At 44.7% G+C, this 18,377-nt stretch overlaps 1 protein-coding gene across 1 annotated transcript in view; it reads left to right on the plus strand.

Annotated features, from left to right (window-relative positions):
• CHKB (choline kinase beta) overlaps positions 1–18,377 on the plus strand; it is a gene marked incomplete at its 5' end in the record, with an annotated part of 89,852 nt that overhangs the window by 19,841 nt on the left and 51,634 nt on the right. The window contains 4 exons of the mRNA XM_082255409.1: positions 7,763–7,871; positions 8,934–9,047; positions 14,499–14,632; positions 17,938–18,042. Of these exons, the coding sequence (XP_082111535.1) occupies positions 7,763–7,871; positions 8,934–9,047; positions 14,499–14,632; positions 17,938–18,042 (462 nt within the window). The remainder of the gene's footprint in view (positions 1–7,762; positions 7,872–8,933; positions 9,048–14,498; positions 14,633–17,937; positions 18,043–18,377) is intronic.

Below are 18,377 nucleotides of genomic sequence, written 5' to 3' on the forward strand. Positions count from 1 at the left end.
CCCCCTTGTAAATACAGTATGTGTTTGTGGGAAGTGGACTTGGTTTGAGAGCTAACACTCTACCCAGCAGACTGTAATATTACAGCAGACATAGGAGGTATAATCCTACCTTATTTGTAGTGTATCTCCTGTAGATCAATATATCGCCACTTAGCAGAGATGCAGGTGGATGTGCTGGGAAAACGATTTCGGCGGTCCGCCGCCATTTTGCCGTAGACCAAGTGCATGTATGTCCTCAGGTCACGCCGGCCGCCATGTTTTTGGAGCCTTATGTCTCTTGTATGGGGGCGGCCATGTTTCATGAGCCCAGCTACCTCGTGGAGAGCTGGGAACGCCGGAAGGCGTACACAGGGGGCGGAGCCACGTCCTTCTACCCGGGAAAAAGCAACAGCTCCTTCCAGTCTGTAAAAGACAGACGCTGACTGCAGTCGGTTGGAAACTTCACTGCATCGGTTGGTAAGCCTTGGGGGTCCCTCTCTCTCTCTCTGGGGATCGAGAAGCAGGTACTCTGAGGGGCGCTATTGCGCTAGGGGGAGACACATACAAAAAAAAAAAAAAAAAGTTTTTTTTTTTTGTGTTTTCTGGCAAAGGTATCCTGAATTAACATGGACCCTGCCACTCATGTATCTCCTCCGGATCCCCTCGAGGGGTCTGCAGGATCCTCCAGCACCCCACTGACGATTGAATCATTGTCAGCTATTATGGAAACTTTTGTGTCCCGGGTGGAAGTGGCTTGTCAGGGACAGGGCGCAAGAAAGCGACCCCCGCCTAACCCCTTATTATCTGAAACCTCGGATTCAGACTCTGAGCCTATTTCTGCAGTTGCAGGTACTTCATCTGGCATTGGTGTCTCGGGTACTGTCTCTTCAGACAGTGAGGAGGATGTTTCGGCATCAGCCATAGCCAGAGAGGAAGCGTTGGTAAACGCACTCATTGTATCTGTTCAAGAAACCTTAAGATTACAGGGTATTCCGTCGGAAATAGCTGAAACTGAAATCCCTTTTGGGACTAAAAAACGCATCAAAGTGGCAAAGGTTTTTCCATTGCCCAAATGTTTTGGCAATCCAATCGAAGAAGAATGGCGTCTGCCAAAACGCACTTTTACTATTTCTAAACGCATTAACAGGCGTTATCCGTTTGAGGAAACCCTCATTAATGGACAGAACCACCTGTGGTGGATTCACCAATTGCTAGATTGAATAAAGCCACGGTTATTCCTCTAGAAGACGCTCCGTCTTTTAAAGATCCAGTGGATCGCAAGATAGAAGCTATGTCTCGCACCATGTTTTTCCTTGATTGGATCAGCTTTCAGACCTATAATAGCTATTGGTCTGGTTTCGCAGGCTGTAACTGAATGGACCAAGTGGTTACGCCGGGACTTAGAAGAGGTCCCTCAGGCGGTATCAGATTTGTTGGAACAAATGATACAGGGGTTACAGTTTGTGTGTGATGCGGCGTTAGACGCCACTCCATTATTGGCGCGAGCATCAGTCTCAGCAGTGGTTCTCAGGCGTACACTGTGGCTAAAAGGTTGGTTAGCCGACCAAGGTTCCAAAAAAACAAAAAAGCATTGGCTAATATCCCCTTTTTAGGAGAGCGTCTATTTGGAGCCAACTTGGGTGAGATCATTAAGGATCTCACGGGTGGAAAGAGCACCTTTTAACCGCAAAATTTTAAAGGTAAAGGAACTCGTCAAAGACGAGGGCCTTCTTTTTCTGCTCACAAGAGGTTTTTTCGTCCTGCGGGTGAAAAAATTAAGTCCTCCAAAGCTCCTTCAGGAGGCGTCAGGGGTCGTTGGTCGGGCAAGCAAAAGCCCGCCCCCTCCAGACCTGAAGATAAATCGTCCAAAGCCTGAAGGTGCGCCCCCACCCATAACTGGGGTGGGGGGACGTCTTCGCCGGTTCCCGGATCCATGGCTTTCCAGAATCCCGGACAAGTGGGTTTGCGAAGTCATAAGGTCAGGGTACAAGATCGAGTTTCGATCTCTCCCACCGGCGCGATTCTTCCCTTCCAATATTCGACTATCCCCGGATCGTTTAGAAGATCTGCGGAGAGCAGTCACGGATTTACTACAACAAGGAGTGGTAGTCCACGTTCCTTGGACAGAACGTTTTCAAGGGTTTTATTCAAACCTATTTACAATACCCAGGAAAGAGGGCAAAGTGCGTCCAATTCTGGACTTAAGGGCACTCAATTCTTTTGTCAACATAAGAAAATTCAGAATGGAGTCCATTCGCACAGTAGCAGCCTTCCTGCATCCAGGGGATGTCCTAGCGTCCATAGACATCAAGGACGCATATCTTCACATTCCCATTTTCGCAGGACATCAGCGGTTTCTACGCTTTTCCGTAGAAGAGAACCACTATCAGTTTGTGGCGTTACCTTTCGGTCTCGCCACGGCTCCTCGGGTCTTCACGAAGGTGTTGGCCCCAATGTTGGCACTACTGCGCCAAAGAGGCATATCGATTCTTGGTTACCTAGACGATCTTCTGCTTCATGCAGAGTCTCCTCAGACCTTGCTACAAAACATAGAAATTACTATGATTTCTTTACAGGAATTCGGGTGGCTGGTGAACCAGCAAAAGTCATTTCTGGTTCCCACCCAGAGGCTCGAATATCTGGGTCTAATTCTAGACACAGTCAGGACAAGAGTTTTCCTTCCGGTAGGGAAACTCCGAAAGATTCAATCAGCAGTCCAGTTGTTACTATCCAACAGCTGGTCTTCCCTTCGGACTTGCATGAGGGTTCTGGGGTTGATGGTGGCTTCCTTCGAAGCAGTCCCATTTGCCCAGTCCCATACCCAAATTCTTCAGCAAGAGATTCTTCTCAGATGGAATCTGAATCCGGAATCCCTGGACAATCAGATCCGATTGAGCAAACAGACCAGAGAGTCTCTGGTCTGGTGGCTTCGGTCTCCGATGCTCAGCCAGGGAAAGTCATTTCTGCCAATATATTGGACGATAGTGACCACGGATGCCAGTCTATCCGGATGGGGAGGAATTCTCGGTCAGTTATCTGTCCAGGGACTTTGGTCCCCGGAAGAATCCAGGTTACCGATAAATGTATTGGAACTGAGAGCGATCAGACTTTGTCTGATTCACTGGACCGAGCAGCTCCAGGGCAGCCCGGTTGGGATCCAGTCGGACAATGCCACGGCCGTGGCTTATGTCAATCACCAGGGGGGCACCAAGAGTGTCCGAGCGGCCAAAGAAGTGGCTTGCATTCTTCGCTGGGCGGAACGATTTGTTCCAGCTATCTCTGCGGTGTTCATTCCGGGGGTGGAGAATTGGCAGGCAGATTATCTCAGCCGTCAGACTCTGGATCAGGGGGAATGGTCCCTCCATCCAGACGTTTTCCACCAGTTGTGCCTACGGTGGGGCACCCCGGATGTGGATCTGTTGGCATCACGATTCAACAGGAAAGTACAGAGATTCGTGGCTCGCTCCTGCGATCCTCTAGCAGAGACCGCAGACGCACTGATCGCCCCGTGGGGGCAATACCAGCTAATGTATGCCTTCCCTCCTCTCGCGTTACTGCCGAGACTTCTTCGCAGGATAGAGGAGGAAGGAATTCCAGTAATTCTGGTAGCTCCGGACTGGCCTCGTCGAGCTTGGTACGCCGACGTGGTCAGACTGGTGGCGGACGTCCCGTGGAGACTTCCTCTCAGGGAGGACCTACTGTCTCAGGGACTGATCGTCCATCCTGCTTTACGATCGCTGGCTTTAACGGCCTGGCTATTGAGACCCAGGTGCTGAAGGACAAGGGATTGTCAGCTTCAGTTATTCCTACTCTAGTTGAAGCAAGGAAAGCGACTTCCAGAAAGATTTATCATCGCACATGGAAGTCCTACATTGCATGGTGTGAACCTTTGGGGTTCCGTCCACGGTCTTATTCGGTTAGTCGAATATTAGCTTTTCTGCAACAAGGGGTTGAGCAGAAACTGGCCTTGAGCACTATCAAGGGTCAGGTCTCAGCTTTAGCTATCTTCTTTCAGAAGCCTTTGGCTACTCATTCCTTGGTGCGGAATTTCATCCAGGGGGTGCGACATCTGGCTCCGCCAGTGCGCGCGCCGTTACCACCCTGGGATCTTAATTTAGTATTGTCGGTTCTTCAGAAACCTCCCTTTGAAGATATTAGGGAGATTCCTCTACCTACGTTGTCCCAGAAGGTGGCCTTCTTGGTGGCTATCACTTCTGCACGCAGGGTGTCAGAACTGGCCGCTTTATTTTGTCGTTCCCCATATCTGGTGGTTCATAGAGATAAGGTGGTTCTTCGTCCGAATCCATCCTTCCTACCAAAAGTGGTTTCAGAATTTCATCTGAATGAAGAAATTGTATTACCTTCCCTGTGTCCTAAGCCCAGTCATCCTCGGGAGTTTGCTTTACACTCCTTGGATGTGGTCCGGGCGATCAGGGTATACTTAAAAACGACAGACTCGTTTCGCAAGACGGATTCACTTTTTGTGATCCCGGATGGACCCAAAAAAGGGTTGCCTGCATCTGCCGCGACCATTTCCAAATGGATCAGACAGACGGTGGTACAGGCTTATTCTATTAAGGGTCGGGAGCCCCCGTTCCCTGTTAAGGCGCACTCCACTCGGGCACTTAGTGCGTCATGGGCCTTTCGCCATCAGGCATCAGTGGTCCAGGTGTGCAAGGCGGCTACCTGGTCATCGGTGCATACCTTTACAAAACATTATAAAGTTGATGTAATGGCATCATCTGATGCCGTGTTTGGCCGCAAGGTTTTGCAGGCCGCCATTTGAGGAGACCAGGGTCTGCCTCGAGGGTTTTTTCCGTTGAAAATTTTTCTTTTGAGTCTCATTCTTTGTTTATAATGAGCCTTTAAAACTTCTAGTTTGGCACCGGTTGGGCCTTCTAGATTGGATTTTGATTTGTCAATCCCACCCCTCATTTGTGGCACTGCTTCTGGATGTCCCAGCTCTTGAGAATCAAGAAGACTACGTCTGTCAATGAGCGATAGAGAAAAATGGATTTTTGTAAGATCTTACCGTAAAATCCTTTTCTCTTAAGCTCATTGACAGACGTAGTACCCTCCCCTCTATCATTGAGTTGGGTTGGGTTAAATTCTCTGTTACTGCTTTAGAACAGAACTGATTCCCTGTAGCGGAGAGAGGGAGGATATACCCTCAGGGACTGCCTCTAAGGTGGAGCCAGAACGTTTTGTCTTTCTGCCTAGTCCTACTCCTGCGGAGACAACATAACCCAGCTCTTGAGAATCAAGAAGACTACGTCTGTCAATGAGCTTAAGAGAAAAGGATTTTACGGTAAGATCTTACAAAAATCCATTTTTTTATGGGCACTTTAATAATCAGGTTTTCTGTATAAAGGAGCCGGCAGTCGTGCTTGGAAATGGCTCTGCTGCATTACAAACAGGTAAGAAACCTGGGTTCACTGGGCACCTCATCACTGACAATATGGAATGCGGTGGACGGGTCTTTATAGCAATGTCTGGGTGAAAAACAGAAGACCTAAGCGACTTTGACTGTAATGCACGTATAACCCAAGACTTGGGGGGGATAAAATGTTTTTATTTAGAATATGCAGCTTAATTTCCAGTGACATGCGATGCCAGCTGTCCATGTGTCCTTACAAATCCCTTCACCACATAATATGGTATAAAGTATTGTCAGTACTGTGTCATTACAATAAAGCTTTGCTCAGGTCTATGTACTTTGGCTAACAAAGCTGTCACCTTCTTCCGCTTTAACCTTCTTTGCATTCTCCTGCTTGCAGTGCACTTTAAACACTAATTGCACTTGTCGCATTTTTCATTTGAGGTATTCCAGTCAAACAGCAGGGAAATATATTTTCCATTATAATGTGTTCTGAAATGTCATGGTCAAATATTTAATTAAATAAGAGTAGTTTATTTTAAGGCCTCATGTACACGGGGCATTTGAAAAAAATGAGCTGCGAAGCCAGTTCTGATGCCAGGAAAAAGCAGCTGTAAAAACGTGCTTTTAGAAGCATTTTGTATTGGCATTAATGCACGTTTTTTAGCCATGTTTAGCAGCCTCTCTCGGCCCTCTTCTATTTTCCAACCTCAAATCCAACTATTACAGCTTAAAAACGCCCATGCCACTTACAGCTCCTAAAACCGGTGTGTGCATGAGGCCATAGAATAACATGGAGGGGCATTTTTAGGATGCAAAAAAAAAGTCTGACGCTCCTAAAAGCAGCTGTAAAAATGCCCTGTGTGCATGAGGCCTAAATGTTGGTGTTGTGAAGTTGGGTTTGGCAGGAACCAGCTGAATTTTGTTCAGTGTGTACCGCTGTCTGTTCAACAGAAGCTGGTCAAACTACCAACTTTGGTTTAATGGTCCTGCTGGGAAAAACAGTGATCTGTGGCTGCAGCACTGGTAAATTCTGACAGGGAAGGAGGGAGTTCCCGCTGCCAGAATACGATTGCACAGCAGGAAAAATCTCTGCATCCATATCTCGTGTGGATGTGAGGATCTGTCACATTTTTTTTATTTTCATCCCGCTGGTTGAATGAAAAGAAAGCTAGGATATGGGGTCCCTCTGCACTTGAAAGTATTCAAAACGCCAAGATCAGTGTTTTTAAGTACTCTCGATTTTTAAAAACTGGTGCCATTGACTCCAGAGCAAACCGGAAGTAAACCCCAAATGTGCCAGTGAAAGGGGGGGGGGGGGCAGACAAGCAGAGCTTCCCCTTTTTGTGTGTTGCTCCACTTTTTTTTTTTTTTTTTTTTTATATAAAGTTTAAGACCAGGTTTTTTACCATCATGCATTCTATGCAGGAAAATAAAAAATCCTTCTGTGCACAGCTCCCCCCCCCCCCCCCCCCCCAAGTCCCCCCTACTAACCTGAGCCCCATCTCCATCCTGCGATGTGCATGAGAGCAGCTGCTCTACTCCTCCTTATTCGCTCAGTCAATCATAGCTAGTGAGGAGAGAGCGGGGACACGGCTAAGCCCCAATGTGGGGTGTCGATGGACACATAAAGCAGGGCTCTGGAGCGAGCACGCATGAGGGCCCCAACAGCCAGTGGCTTGCTATGGGGACACTCTGAGGGGGTGGGGTTCATAGCGCCGGTGGGGGATTTGAAATGAGGATTGAGGCTGCTCTTTGCAAAACCAATGCAGAGAGAAGGTAAGTATGACGTGTGTGTGTGTGTGTGTGTGTGTGTGTGTGTGTATGGTTTTTTTTGTTTTTTTAATTATTGTTTTATTTTCCTTTATCACTTTAATTTGGCAGAGCTGCATCTTGATGACAAAGTCAGAGCTTCTCCATCAGCCTCGGGGCTGCTTTTTGCAATAAAAAACAATTAAGCTGACTGGCAGCCTCTTCTCCTTTTGGCAGTGGTTCTTTGGTGTCTGTTTCTGGTTTTCTTTTAAAGCACAAGTGCATGAAAAGCAAAGCTGTAAGTGACCTTGGTCATGCAGAAATCTGTTATCATTCCACAAGGCCGAGGCTGCTGATACTCCAGAGTCTGGGATGCACACATACCAGGCGATAAAGCAGATTGGGGTCTAGTTATAGAGAATGATGGCCCATCTGTACAGACACTTCTGTTCAGGCCTACACGTGCTTCATCCCAATGAGCAGGCTGGATAATGGTAATATGGATTTCTATCAGACCAGTATACTGAGTGCTTCACAGGTGGGAGAGTACTGTGCTAGGTGTTCACCTGCCTTTCATCTCATTAACATAATTCTCATTTCAATTCTTTTGCCTGTTCTCTATACTAAGTTTGTTTTTGTATGATTGATTTTCAGTGGCGGTCTCAGTAACCTGTTGTATAAGTGCAGTCTCGCAGACACTGTTAAGACCCAGTCTAACGAGCCACGACAAGTTCTCTTGCGGCTGTATGGGGCTATCCTACAGGTAATGTGTTGTTTCATTGGTTACATAATGTAGCTTTTTATTTAACTTGTTTTATAAAAAAAAAAAAATACGTTTTTGTTTTTTTTTTTTGACACTGCTTCCATCTTTTTTAAGCATTTTTTTTTTTTTTATTATTTTTTGCAATTGGTTTTGTGTAGGAAAAAAATAGGTAAATTCTAAGGCCAGTGAAAGCCAGTTGCATGCTTTCACTATGTGATCTGGATTATGAAAAAAAAAAAAAAATTTGCAACATGTTTCTCAGTAGCTAAAGCTGAATGTTGGGCACAAAACTTAAAACTATATTACTTAATGACCACAAAAGGATATATGTGCATATGTAGACCTAGATACTATCTTGTAAATGTAGTGGTGATATTGTCACTGGGCTGTACCTAACCTGCCCAGCAGGTTTCTCTCACTACAGGCTGCCTGCAGAAAACTATATAGGAGAGCCAATGCAAGACCAGTCACCCTGCACAAGAGAGTGCAACAGTGCCCAACATACTCAAGAACACTGAGATTCGACAAGTGCCTCTTGTATTTTTAGATATTTGTTATCCTGGTGTTCAGCTTTAAAGGCTCAGCACCCAATGTTCTACAGCACATGTTACCTATTTATTGGTTAGCCATGGTGGAAGCAAAATAGGCTAGCTCAGTGATGGCGAACCTTGGCACCCTAGATGTTTTGGATATACATTTCCCATGATGCTCATGCACTCTGCAGTGTAGTTGAGCATCATGGGAAATGTAGTTCCAAAACGTCTGGGGTGCCAAGGTTCGCTATCCCTGGGCTAGGTCAATGTGACAAGGTAAAAGGAGGTAGGCACAGGCTACAGCTAACAGGCAACCTAGGTGCATGTTAACTTTAGTCCACCTACCTTCTTTTGCCTTGTGACATTGACCTAGCCTATTTTGCTTCCACTGTACCTTCACAATAAATATGTGCTGATGTGTAAGATTAATGACTATACAAATCTTTTGCTGTAAAATTGCTTGACCTAAAAACGTTGTGCAGCTTGGCTTCATAAGGAAGTTTCCACTCTTGATCTTTTTTACATGTAGGGTGTGGATTCTCTTGTTCTGGAGAGTGTCATGTTTGCAATACTTGCCGAGAGATCCCTGGGTCCTCATTTGTATGGTGTGTTCCCACAAGGTCGACTGGAAGAGTACATTCCGGTAAGCTGCTCTAACTGAAAAAAAAAAAAAAAAGATTTAAAGCGGAGCTCCAGTAGTCGTGTGTTTGTTTTTTTTATAAAGTTTTTTCACTGTAGCCTGTGTGACATGCGAGCTCCTATCTTCATTGTGGGCATCTGAAGCCCGCTGGGAGTTTCCCTCCGGGGTACAGTACTGCTGGCTACCCAGCATGCACCTCCTGATCTCACGCTTGCACACTGTGTACAAAGAGCACTGCTCTCCGTTGCTTTGCAGGTTGCCATAGCAATGGCCACATTAGAAGAGGTTCCCACCCTGTACTTATGGCAACTTGTCAGTCAATATAGAAAATTTGGAAGAAAGCTAGCATACCACGCTGCTTCTGGGATTGATGGCACTTATATCCCATAAGCCAACGGATGGCAGGATAATGACGTACCTCGCCGCAGCGAGGTAAAACAGAAATGGAGCTCAATATTTAGCCTACAGGTATATTTAAAAAAAAAAAAAAAACATTCATTGTATTGCGATCAGCCATGCCAGGGGCCGAAGATCAAAAATAGGGTGGAACTCGCTTTAAAGATAGTATAATGCATCTGGAAAGTATTCACAGCACTTCACTTTCTACACATTTTGTGATGTTGGTCTTCTTCCAGAATGGATATAATTCATTATTTTACTCAAAATTTTTCAAACGAACCCCCATAATGACAACGTCAAAGAAGTTTGTTTGAAATCTTAGCAAATTTATTAAAAAAAAAAAAAAAAAAAAAAATTAAACGAAAAAAATTACATGTACATAAGTATTCACAGCCTTTGCCATGACACTCAAAATGGAGCTCAGGTGTATCCTGTTTCCACTGATCACCCTTGAGATGTTTCTACAACTTGATTGGAGACCACCTGTGGTAAATTCAGTTGATTGGACATGAATTGTAAAGGCACACACCTGTCTATATAAGGTCCCACAGCTAACGGTGCATGTTAGAACACAAACCAAGCCATGAAGTCCAAGGAATTGTCTGTAGACCTCTGAGACAGGATTGTATTGAGGCACAGATCTGGGGAAGAGTACAGAAACATTTTCTGCAGAATTGAAGGTCCCAATAGCACAGTGGCCTCCATCCATAAATGGAAGAAGTTTTAAACCATCAGGACTCTTCCTAGAGCAGGCCATCTGGGCAAACTGAGCGATCATGGGTAGAAGGGCTTTAGTCAGGGAGGTGACCAAGAAACTGATGGTCACTCGGACAGAGCTCCAGCATTTCTCTGTGAGAGAAGAGAACCTTCCAGAAGAACAACCATCTCTGCATCACTCCACCAATCAGGCCTGTATGGTAGAGTGGCCAGACAGAAGCTACTCCTCAGTAAAAGGCACATGACAGCCCTCGCCTGGAGTTTGTCAAAAGGCACCTGAAGGACCCTCGGATCACGAGAAACTGAATTTTCTGGTCTGATGAATCAAAGATTGATCTCTTTGGCCTGAATGGCAAGCGTCATGTCTGGAGTAAACCATGCACTGCTCATCATCTGGCCAATACCATTCCTACAATGAAGCATGGTGGTGGCACCATCATGCTTTGGGGATGTTTTTTTAGCAGCAGGAACTGTTAGACTAGTTAGGATGGAGGGAAAGATGAATGCAGCAATGTACCGAGGCATCCTTGATGAAAACCTGCTCCAGAGTCCTCCGGACCATAGACTGGGGGAAGGTTTATCTTCCAACAGGACAACAACCTTAAGCACACAGCCAAGATAAGAAAGGACGACCCTATGAATGTCCTTGAGTGGCTTAGCCAGTTGCCCAGACTTTAACCTGATTGAACATCTCTGGAGAAATCTGAAAATGGCTGTGCACCGATGCTCCCTATCCAACCAGATGGAGCTTGAGAGGTCCTGCAAAGAAGAATGGGAGAAACTGCCAAAAACTAGGTGTGCCAAGCTTGTAGCATCATACTCAAAAAGACTCGAGGCTGTAATTGGTGCCAAAAGTGCTTCAACAAAGTATTGAGCAAAGGATGTGATTACTTAAGTACATGTAATTTTTTTTTTTTCTTTTTTTTTTTTTCATTTATTTTTAATACATTTGCAAAGGTTTCAAACAAACTTCTTTCACGTTGTCATTATGGGGTATTGTTTGTCAAAATGTTTAGAAAAATAGTGAATTTAATCCATTTTGGAATAAGGCTGTAACATACCATGTGGAAAAAGTGAAGCGCTATGAACACTGTAAATGGGTAATTTTTCAGACACCACTACTACAAAAAATTACAAATTCAAAAATGCACCATGCCTCCTAATAAATACCTCAGACTGTCTACTTTCCAAAAAGGTCATTTGGGGGGGTATTTGTACTGTTCTGGTGTTTTCAGGCCTCAAGAAATGAAATGGATAGATCTTGATGTACTGATGGCCGATCTATCTTATCTATCTTCTATCTTTTCTAATAACTTTCCTACAGTCTAAATAATAAACACTGATTTGAGTTATTTTCACCAAAGAATAATAGCAGAATACAATTTGGCCTACATTTATGAAGAGATTATTTATTTGCGAAATGTTATAACCGAAACAAAGAAAAAAGCGTTTTCTTAGTCGTTCATTGATGGATACATCGCTCCATATTCAGAACCATAGGGTTATATATCGCCCCCTACAGAAGTAGGACACTAGGCAGAAAAAAGACTTGGCTACGCCTATGGGCAGTCCTAGCTCGTTTACATCCCCTCTGCTATAGGCCTTCAGTTTTTTTTCTGCCTAGTCAGGAGTATAGTTCAGTTCCCTGCCAGGATCTCTGGTCCTGGCAATTTTTTTTCCTTTTTGAATGGCATTTTTTTTTCCTTCTGTTTTTTTTTTTCCTGTGAGATCTCCAATCAACTACCAGGCTGGGTGAGGGGGCTGTCTAGATCCAGTGGTCCCCCCCCCCCCCCCCAGTCTGGCCAGCAAGTGCGCGCAGACCAGAGCTCTGCGCTGGGTCGGCCATGACATAGTCCCACTGGACAGGGGCTGGCCTGCGAGTTAAATACGTCCTCCTGGCCGACAGCCCCCCCCATTTGGATGGTAAGGGGTTTTGTCTGGAGTGGTGCCCATATGGTGAATACAGGATGGTTGGTCCTGTGGGTCCACCCAGACCTCTCTCTGTTTTGGTGGGTGGTCCCTGTGGGCCATCTTTGTTCCACACGCACCTCTGGGGTAGCGTAGTGGGTTGACGGGTGGATGGGCCTGGTGTGCAGCACTGTACCAGTAGGGGGGGGGATAAGAAGGGCGGCTGGGCTTGCCGCTGGCATGGACGTCTTCTTGGCTGGGGTGGGCGCTGGCATTTTTTAGTGGTCTTGTGCCAAGAATCCCTGCTTCCATTGTGGAAATGGCCTGAGTTCCAGGGGGCCCTACTGAGTCCCTGGGAGCCTCGTGGGTGCCGTGTGTGGCAGCCATTTTGCCGTGGTCAGCTCCGTTGCATTGGGGCCTGTGTGTTTCTCAGTGTCGGCGGCCATGTTTGTGTAGTCCGGTAGCCATTTTTGGTTGGGTTGGTACGGCCTGCATTAGGAGCTGTGGCCATAACAGTGGAGACTCTTTGTGGGGATTATGGCTGTGGGGCTCCTCCTTTTCCCCAGGTGAAAATGAGGAGCCCTGGGCTTCCTTTTCTTCTGAATGCTGCACGTGGATACTGGCTATCTCTGGTGCAGACCGGTGCTACTCTGGGTGGGATGGTGAGTTCTGGTGGGGTCCCTTCCTCTCTGTTGCAGGTTGTGGGGGGCTCCCAGTATGGATCCAGTCGAACAATGCCACAGCGGTGGCTTATGTCAATCACCAGGGTGGAACAAAAAGTATGTTGGCGGCTCTGGAAGTAGCCTGAATTCTCCGGTGGGCAGAATGTTTTGTTCCGGCCCTCTCCTCTCTTACTAAACTGAAGGCCTTTAGCAGAGAGGGGGATGTTTACCAGCTAGGACTGCCCATAGGCGTATGTGACGGTGGCAGGTATCAGACCCCTGGCCTTCTCATCCAACTCGTGACCAAGGACCAGGCAATCTCACACCCTGCCATCACTTGCGTAATAATGCCACTCTCAACTGCACCTGGCACAAAGATTTTCCAGCTTGCGGGACCACAATCTAGATGCCAGCAGGCTGAGAGCGATTGTCACCGGGCTAATTAAGCAATTAACCCTTTCTCTGCCACCACCGCTACGTTATTTTATGAGCCCAGCGGACGCTCGTAGTTTTAGAAATACCAATTATGACTTTAGAATAATCATCTATAACACGCGCTGTCACCGCAGACAGGAATGTCCGGAGGATTTATTTTAGACAGTAGCGCTCTTCAAGAGACAGGTTCTTTGGTAGCTTTGCATTAAGAGCTTAGTGACAAGATTAACACTTTTCAAAATGAGGTTTAATAAAAAGGTTAAAATTGGTGCAAAATAAAAATATTTACAGAAAAATGGGTTACAAAGAAATAGACCTAATTCAGCAATTTAGAAAAATAAGATAAAGAATTAGAAATTAAGGTACTTGCATTAAATGTCCTTGTATTATCAGAGTTCAGAAGCTGAGCCGGTTCCCAAAGTGATAGATGGATGTTTTCTTCTTGATGGTACAGGAGAACTGAAAAACAAATCTGCTTCTTTCCTTTTCTCTGAGACCCCGGGGGGGGGGGGGGTGTCACCAGAGGTCCTTGACCAATAAACACAGTGGCCCTGGGCGGCCCTAGGCTCAGACAATGGCAAGGAACCTCCCGTTTTAGACAGATTTATAACAGAATTCATATCTCGAAATATCTACCAGTTGCCGTCTTGAAACTGATATATTATTGTGCGGCATTGAATTTTACATCCATAGACACCAGACACAGGTTATCTCCAAGTAAACTCTGACCCGTAAGGCATCTGACAGCTAGCTTGTCTTCCATAGGAGCGAACGTGATCATGTATGATCTCGTTCCGTTCAGTATTTTATTTCTCATCCAAATATATTCTTTTTGTTTTTAAACTATCATGGCTGCTGGAGACAAAATGGTTGCTCGACAAAATGGTGTCCCAGTGCAGGATACCATTACAGTAGCCAAGTGCCTTGTGTTTTACTCCTTTAGGGGGCAATATAGCCCTATGGTTCTGATTATAGGGGCTGTGTCCATCAATGAAATTGATTTTACAGTAAGTACAAAAATCCTACATTTTCAGTGTTGCGTGGCCCAGCAATTGTCATTCAAAGTGTGACAATGCTGAAAAGTGGCCTGGGCAAGAAGTGCCCAGTAGGCAAGCGGTTAAGCAAATGTCATTTAGATTGCCACAGCCTTCAAATACCTGACTTCTAGAAGCTAGTTCTGGGATGAGAATGACTGGTCCAATGTGGCATTTGGGAGCCATCAAAAAGCAGCCCTATCCCAATAAATGCATGTCTTGGTTGTTAGTTTTTGCAGATACTTCAGGGAAAATATTCAACTAATTTTATATTTATGGTTGGTTTCTCTAATATTTAGAGTCGGCGACTGGTGACTGCAGAGCTCAGTGATCCAGAGATCTCGAGTGAGATTGCGGCCAAACTCTCCAGGTTCCACAAGATGGTGATGCCATTTAACAAGAAGCCAGTATGGTTGTTTAAGACTATGGAGAAGTAAGTTCACACATGTACTGTCATCCTCTAATGTCTAATCTATTATATTTGCATCAGGGCTTGCAAATCCTGGTTGCTTGTTGGTAAAAACTGGGGTCGATTTACTAAAAATAGTAAGTGCAAAATCTGGTGCAGCTGTGCATGGTAGCCAATCGGCTTCTAACTTCAGCTTGTTTAATTTAAGCTTTGACAAAAACAAACTGGAAGCTGATTGGTTTCCATGCCGAGTCGCACCAGATTTTGCGCTCTCTAGTTTTGGTAAATCAACCCTACTGTCTATGGGAATGTGAAAATGTCCTCACCCGCAGTAGTGCTGAAACAAGGCTATCAGTGCATGCTTTGCCAGTTCATTACCACACAGAATAGACACACTGGCGTCAATTCACTAAGCTTTACCGTATGGGATATCATGTTGCTCATTTGCATAAATTATTGCATGCAGTAAACGAAGCTCAATTCACAAGAAAAAAAAAAAGATTCTGCAATATTTACAGAAAAAAAAAATAAATATAAATGTTCCGGTAAATCTGGCATAAAAAGCTCTGTGAACACCATTGATGAAATGTGACCTGGGCACATATCTGTAGTGTTTACCTATCTTTCTCCAAAGCCCCGAGTCTCTTGTCTTTCTGCTGCTCCTTATGCCCAGACTCCCCTTTCACTGCTGAAACAGGAAGAAAAATTTGTAACACGATGTGTATTTCTAAATATAGAAAGCTGAAGACAGCAGATATACATGTAAAACCTGTATAGGGAGATTTGTCTCATCTCTGTGTATCACCGGAAGCTGTTCACTTCACTGGGTATATGTAAGGGTTCACATCCACTTTGTTCAATTCACAAACTGACCAGAGAGTAAAAAAAGCATGCAATAATTACCACCAGGGTTTTGCTGGTGGGTACCGCATGTGGTATTCAGCAAAAAAACAGCCTGGGGGTTTTCACCCCACGCCAAAATAAATAAAAAAAAATAAAAGGCTTGTTATTCTCTCTCCCCCCCCCAAAAAAAATCCATACCAGACCCCCCTGAACCATACCAAGCCACATGCCCTCAACATGGGGGCCCACCCCAAAGCACCTTGTCCCCACAACCGTGGTCGGTGGTTGTGGGGTGTCTGCAGGCGGAGGGCTTATCGGAATCTGGAAGCCCCCTCTCACAAGGGCCCCCCTATGTGAAGGAAAAAAAAAAAGTACAAAATACACACAGTTTTGGACAAATATTTTATAAAAAAAAAAAGTGTCCCACAATGTAAATCCATTGCCAATTACGACGCCCACGCACAGCCAAAACCCCCCAAAAAAAGCTCTGCTCCGGAGGACGGCTGCCCGCAGAACGCCTCCTTTGCCGTTTGATAGTTCTTGTATATGACGTCACCTGGTGGCCCCGCCCTTACTTATATAATAACCAATGGCTAAAGAGACATTCGACAGCCAGCCGTCCTTGGGAGCGGAGCTATTTATTTTAATTTTTTTTTTCGGGTTTCGGCAGTTGGTGGGCATCATGTTTGATGGTGGATTTACATCTGGGGACACGGTTTGTTTTTTTTGTTTTTTTTTTTATATAAAGGATTTGTCAAAAACTGGATTTTTCTTCCCCTTTGACACTTTTTTGGTGAATTGTTAGGGGTACTCATTCACATAGCGGAGTGGGATCTGGGGGGCCCCCCTTGTGAAAGGGGCTTCAAGATTCGGATAAGCTACCCCGCCTGCACAATCCCCCCACCGGCCACGGTTGTGGGGATGAGGCCTGGACAAGGTGCTTTGGGATGGGGAGGAGGCGGAAACCCACTTCCCCAAGTTAAGGGCATGTGGCCTGGTATGGTTTGGGGGGGTTCTTAGTGAGTTGGACTTTCACAACTGATTTACCGCTTTTACTGATTTATTTGCCGTTTTTTACCTTAGTGAATAATTGACCCCACTATCTTCTCTGCAGCACTCATGACCTTCTCCCTTGGCCACATCCTGTATCTAGTGGACAATAGGAAATTGTGCCTGTGACTCAACTGTAGAACTGATAGTTTTTCTACTCTGTTAATTCTAGGAGTTTAGGGACCAAACGTGGAATGCAGTGTATGGTAGTGCACATGTATTCAGTAGGAAAATGCGCTGTAATCCCAGAGTATAGACTCTTCATCCATTGAATAGGTGGTAGTGCAGAGAAAACGTACTAGATGTGATCAATCGGGTAGCAATCTATCGTCATTAAATAAATTCCAGGGACATTATACAAGAACATCCTGCCCCTGAAATTATATTTTTATTTATAAGTCTGTAATTGAAGAAAAGGGTGCATTACTAAATTGCATTATATGATAACATCATTAAGTGGAGTTTTTAATCTAGGTTCACATCTATGAAGTTTTCAGGCACATTTTGCGGTGCTTTTTGCGTTTTTAAAAAAATGCGTTTTTCATGCATTTTTCTTTTTATTTTTTTCCTTAGCAAACTGTGTATAGCTGTGAAGGGGTTACAATTTTTTTTTAAAAAGGTAGTTTCCCTGTCCGTCCGTCTGTTCCCGTCCATGTAGATCCATTGTCAACTCCTTAACAACCAGCTATATACAGTTTGTTTTTGGGGGGGGGGGGGGGGAGTAAACGTATAAAAAAAAAAGCAACACTTGCGTTTTTGGTGCTGGTCCATTGAAGCCTCAACGCAAAACGCAGTCTGCTGCAGGAAAAAAAGAAGCCCCTGACCCTTTCCAATAACGCATCGGCTGAAAAACGCATTAATGTGAACATGTACCATAGAATACTATGTTAAATGAACTGTAGTACGTTTCTGCAAACTGCAAAACGGACTGAAAATATGCATAGGTGTGAACCTAGTGTTAAAGTGAGCCAAGGAGGATAAAAATGTAGGAATGGTCATTGATCGCTTGTTTCCTTGACAGATTGAAGCCTTTATCCTTTCTTCACTATCTTGTGAGTCTCTGATTTGGAATAGGCCTGCACGAAGGGAACTTTTAGTTGGGTTTTTGTTTTTTTTTTTTGTTCTTTTTTTTTAAATGAAACTTGTATGACATGGAACAAAAATTGTAACCTAGTCTATTGATGAATTTAGGGTTTACAGTATTGAAGTCAAATTTGCTAGTAAAACGCTATATGCAAATAGCCTCATTAAAGGCCGTATTTTTTCGATGACGCAGCCTAAACACATTAAAATCTGTCAGTGGCACAGCGCAAAAGTCGGCTCATGTTTGCCCTACCAGATAACTTCTACTGTTAAGCGTAGATCCAATGAATCTCTTCTGTTTTGTCCTCTTTTAGGTACATCCAATGAATCTCTTCTGTTTTGTGCTCTTTTAGGTACATGTCCCAGATTTCTTCTCTCTCCTTTACGCGAGTTCCTCTTGTGGAGAAGTTCAACAAGCTGAAGAGCTTCAATTTAGAGGAAGAAATGCAGAGACTGAAGTAAGATTGCAACATACCACACTTGAATTGAATGGATCTTTACTTTTTTCAAATAATAATGGATCTTTCCTTTCTTCAAATAAATCACTGCACAGTTTTAGTTCATGTTTCAGTCATATTTGTAAAATTTGGAAGGGACACTGTATGAAAAAATTAAATGTGTCCAATCTGCATTGATTTATTAGCTGCGCAGAGTACACAATATGTGTGAAATATTACTGGCTTTACTTGCTACATACCGCTGTGTGCCCCTTGACAAAGCTCAATGCTGATCTGTTAAACCATGCTGAGTTTCAGTATGCTGGCCTTGTAATATCAGCAATCTCTCTCCTCCT

The sequence above is a fragment of the Pelophylax lessonae genome, assembly GCF_965119305.1.
Source record: "Pelophylax lessonae genome assembly, chromosome: 4".
In the NCBI taxonomy this organism is placed as follows: domain Eukaryota; kingdom Metazoa; phylum Chordata; class Amphibia; order Anura; family Ranidae; genus Pelophylax; species Pelophylax lessonae.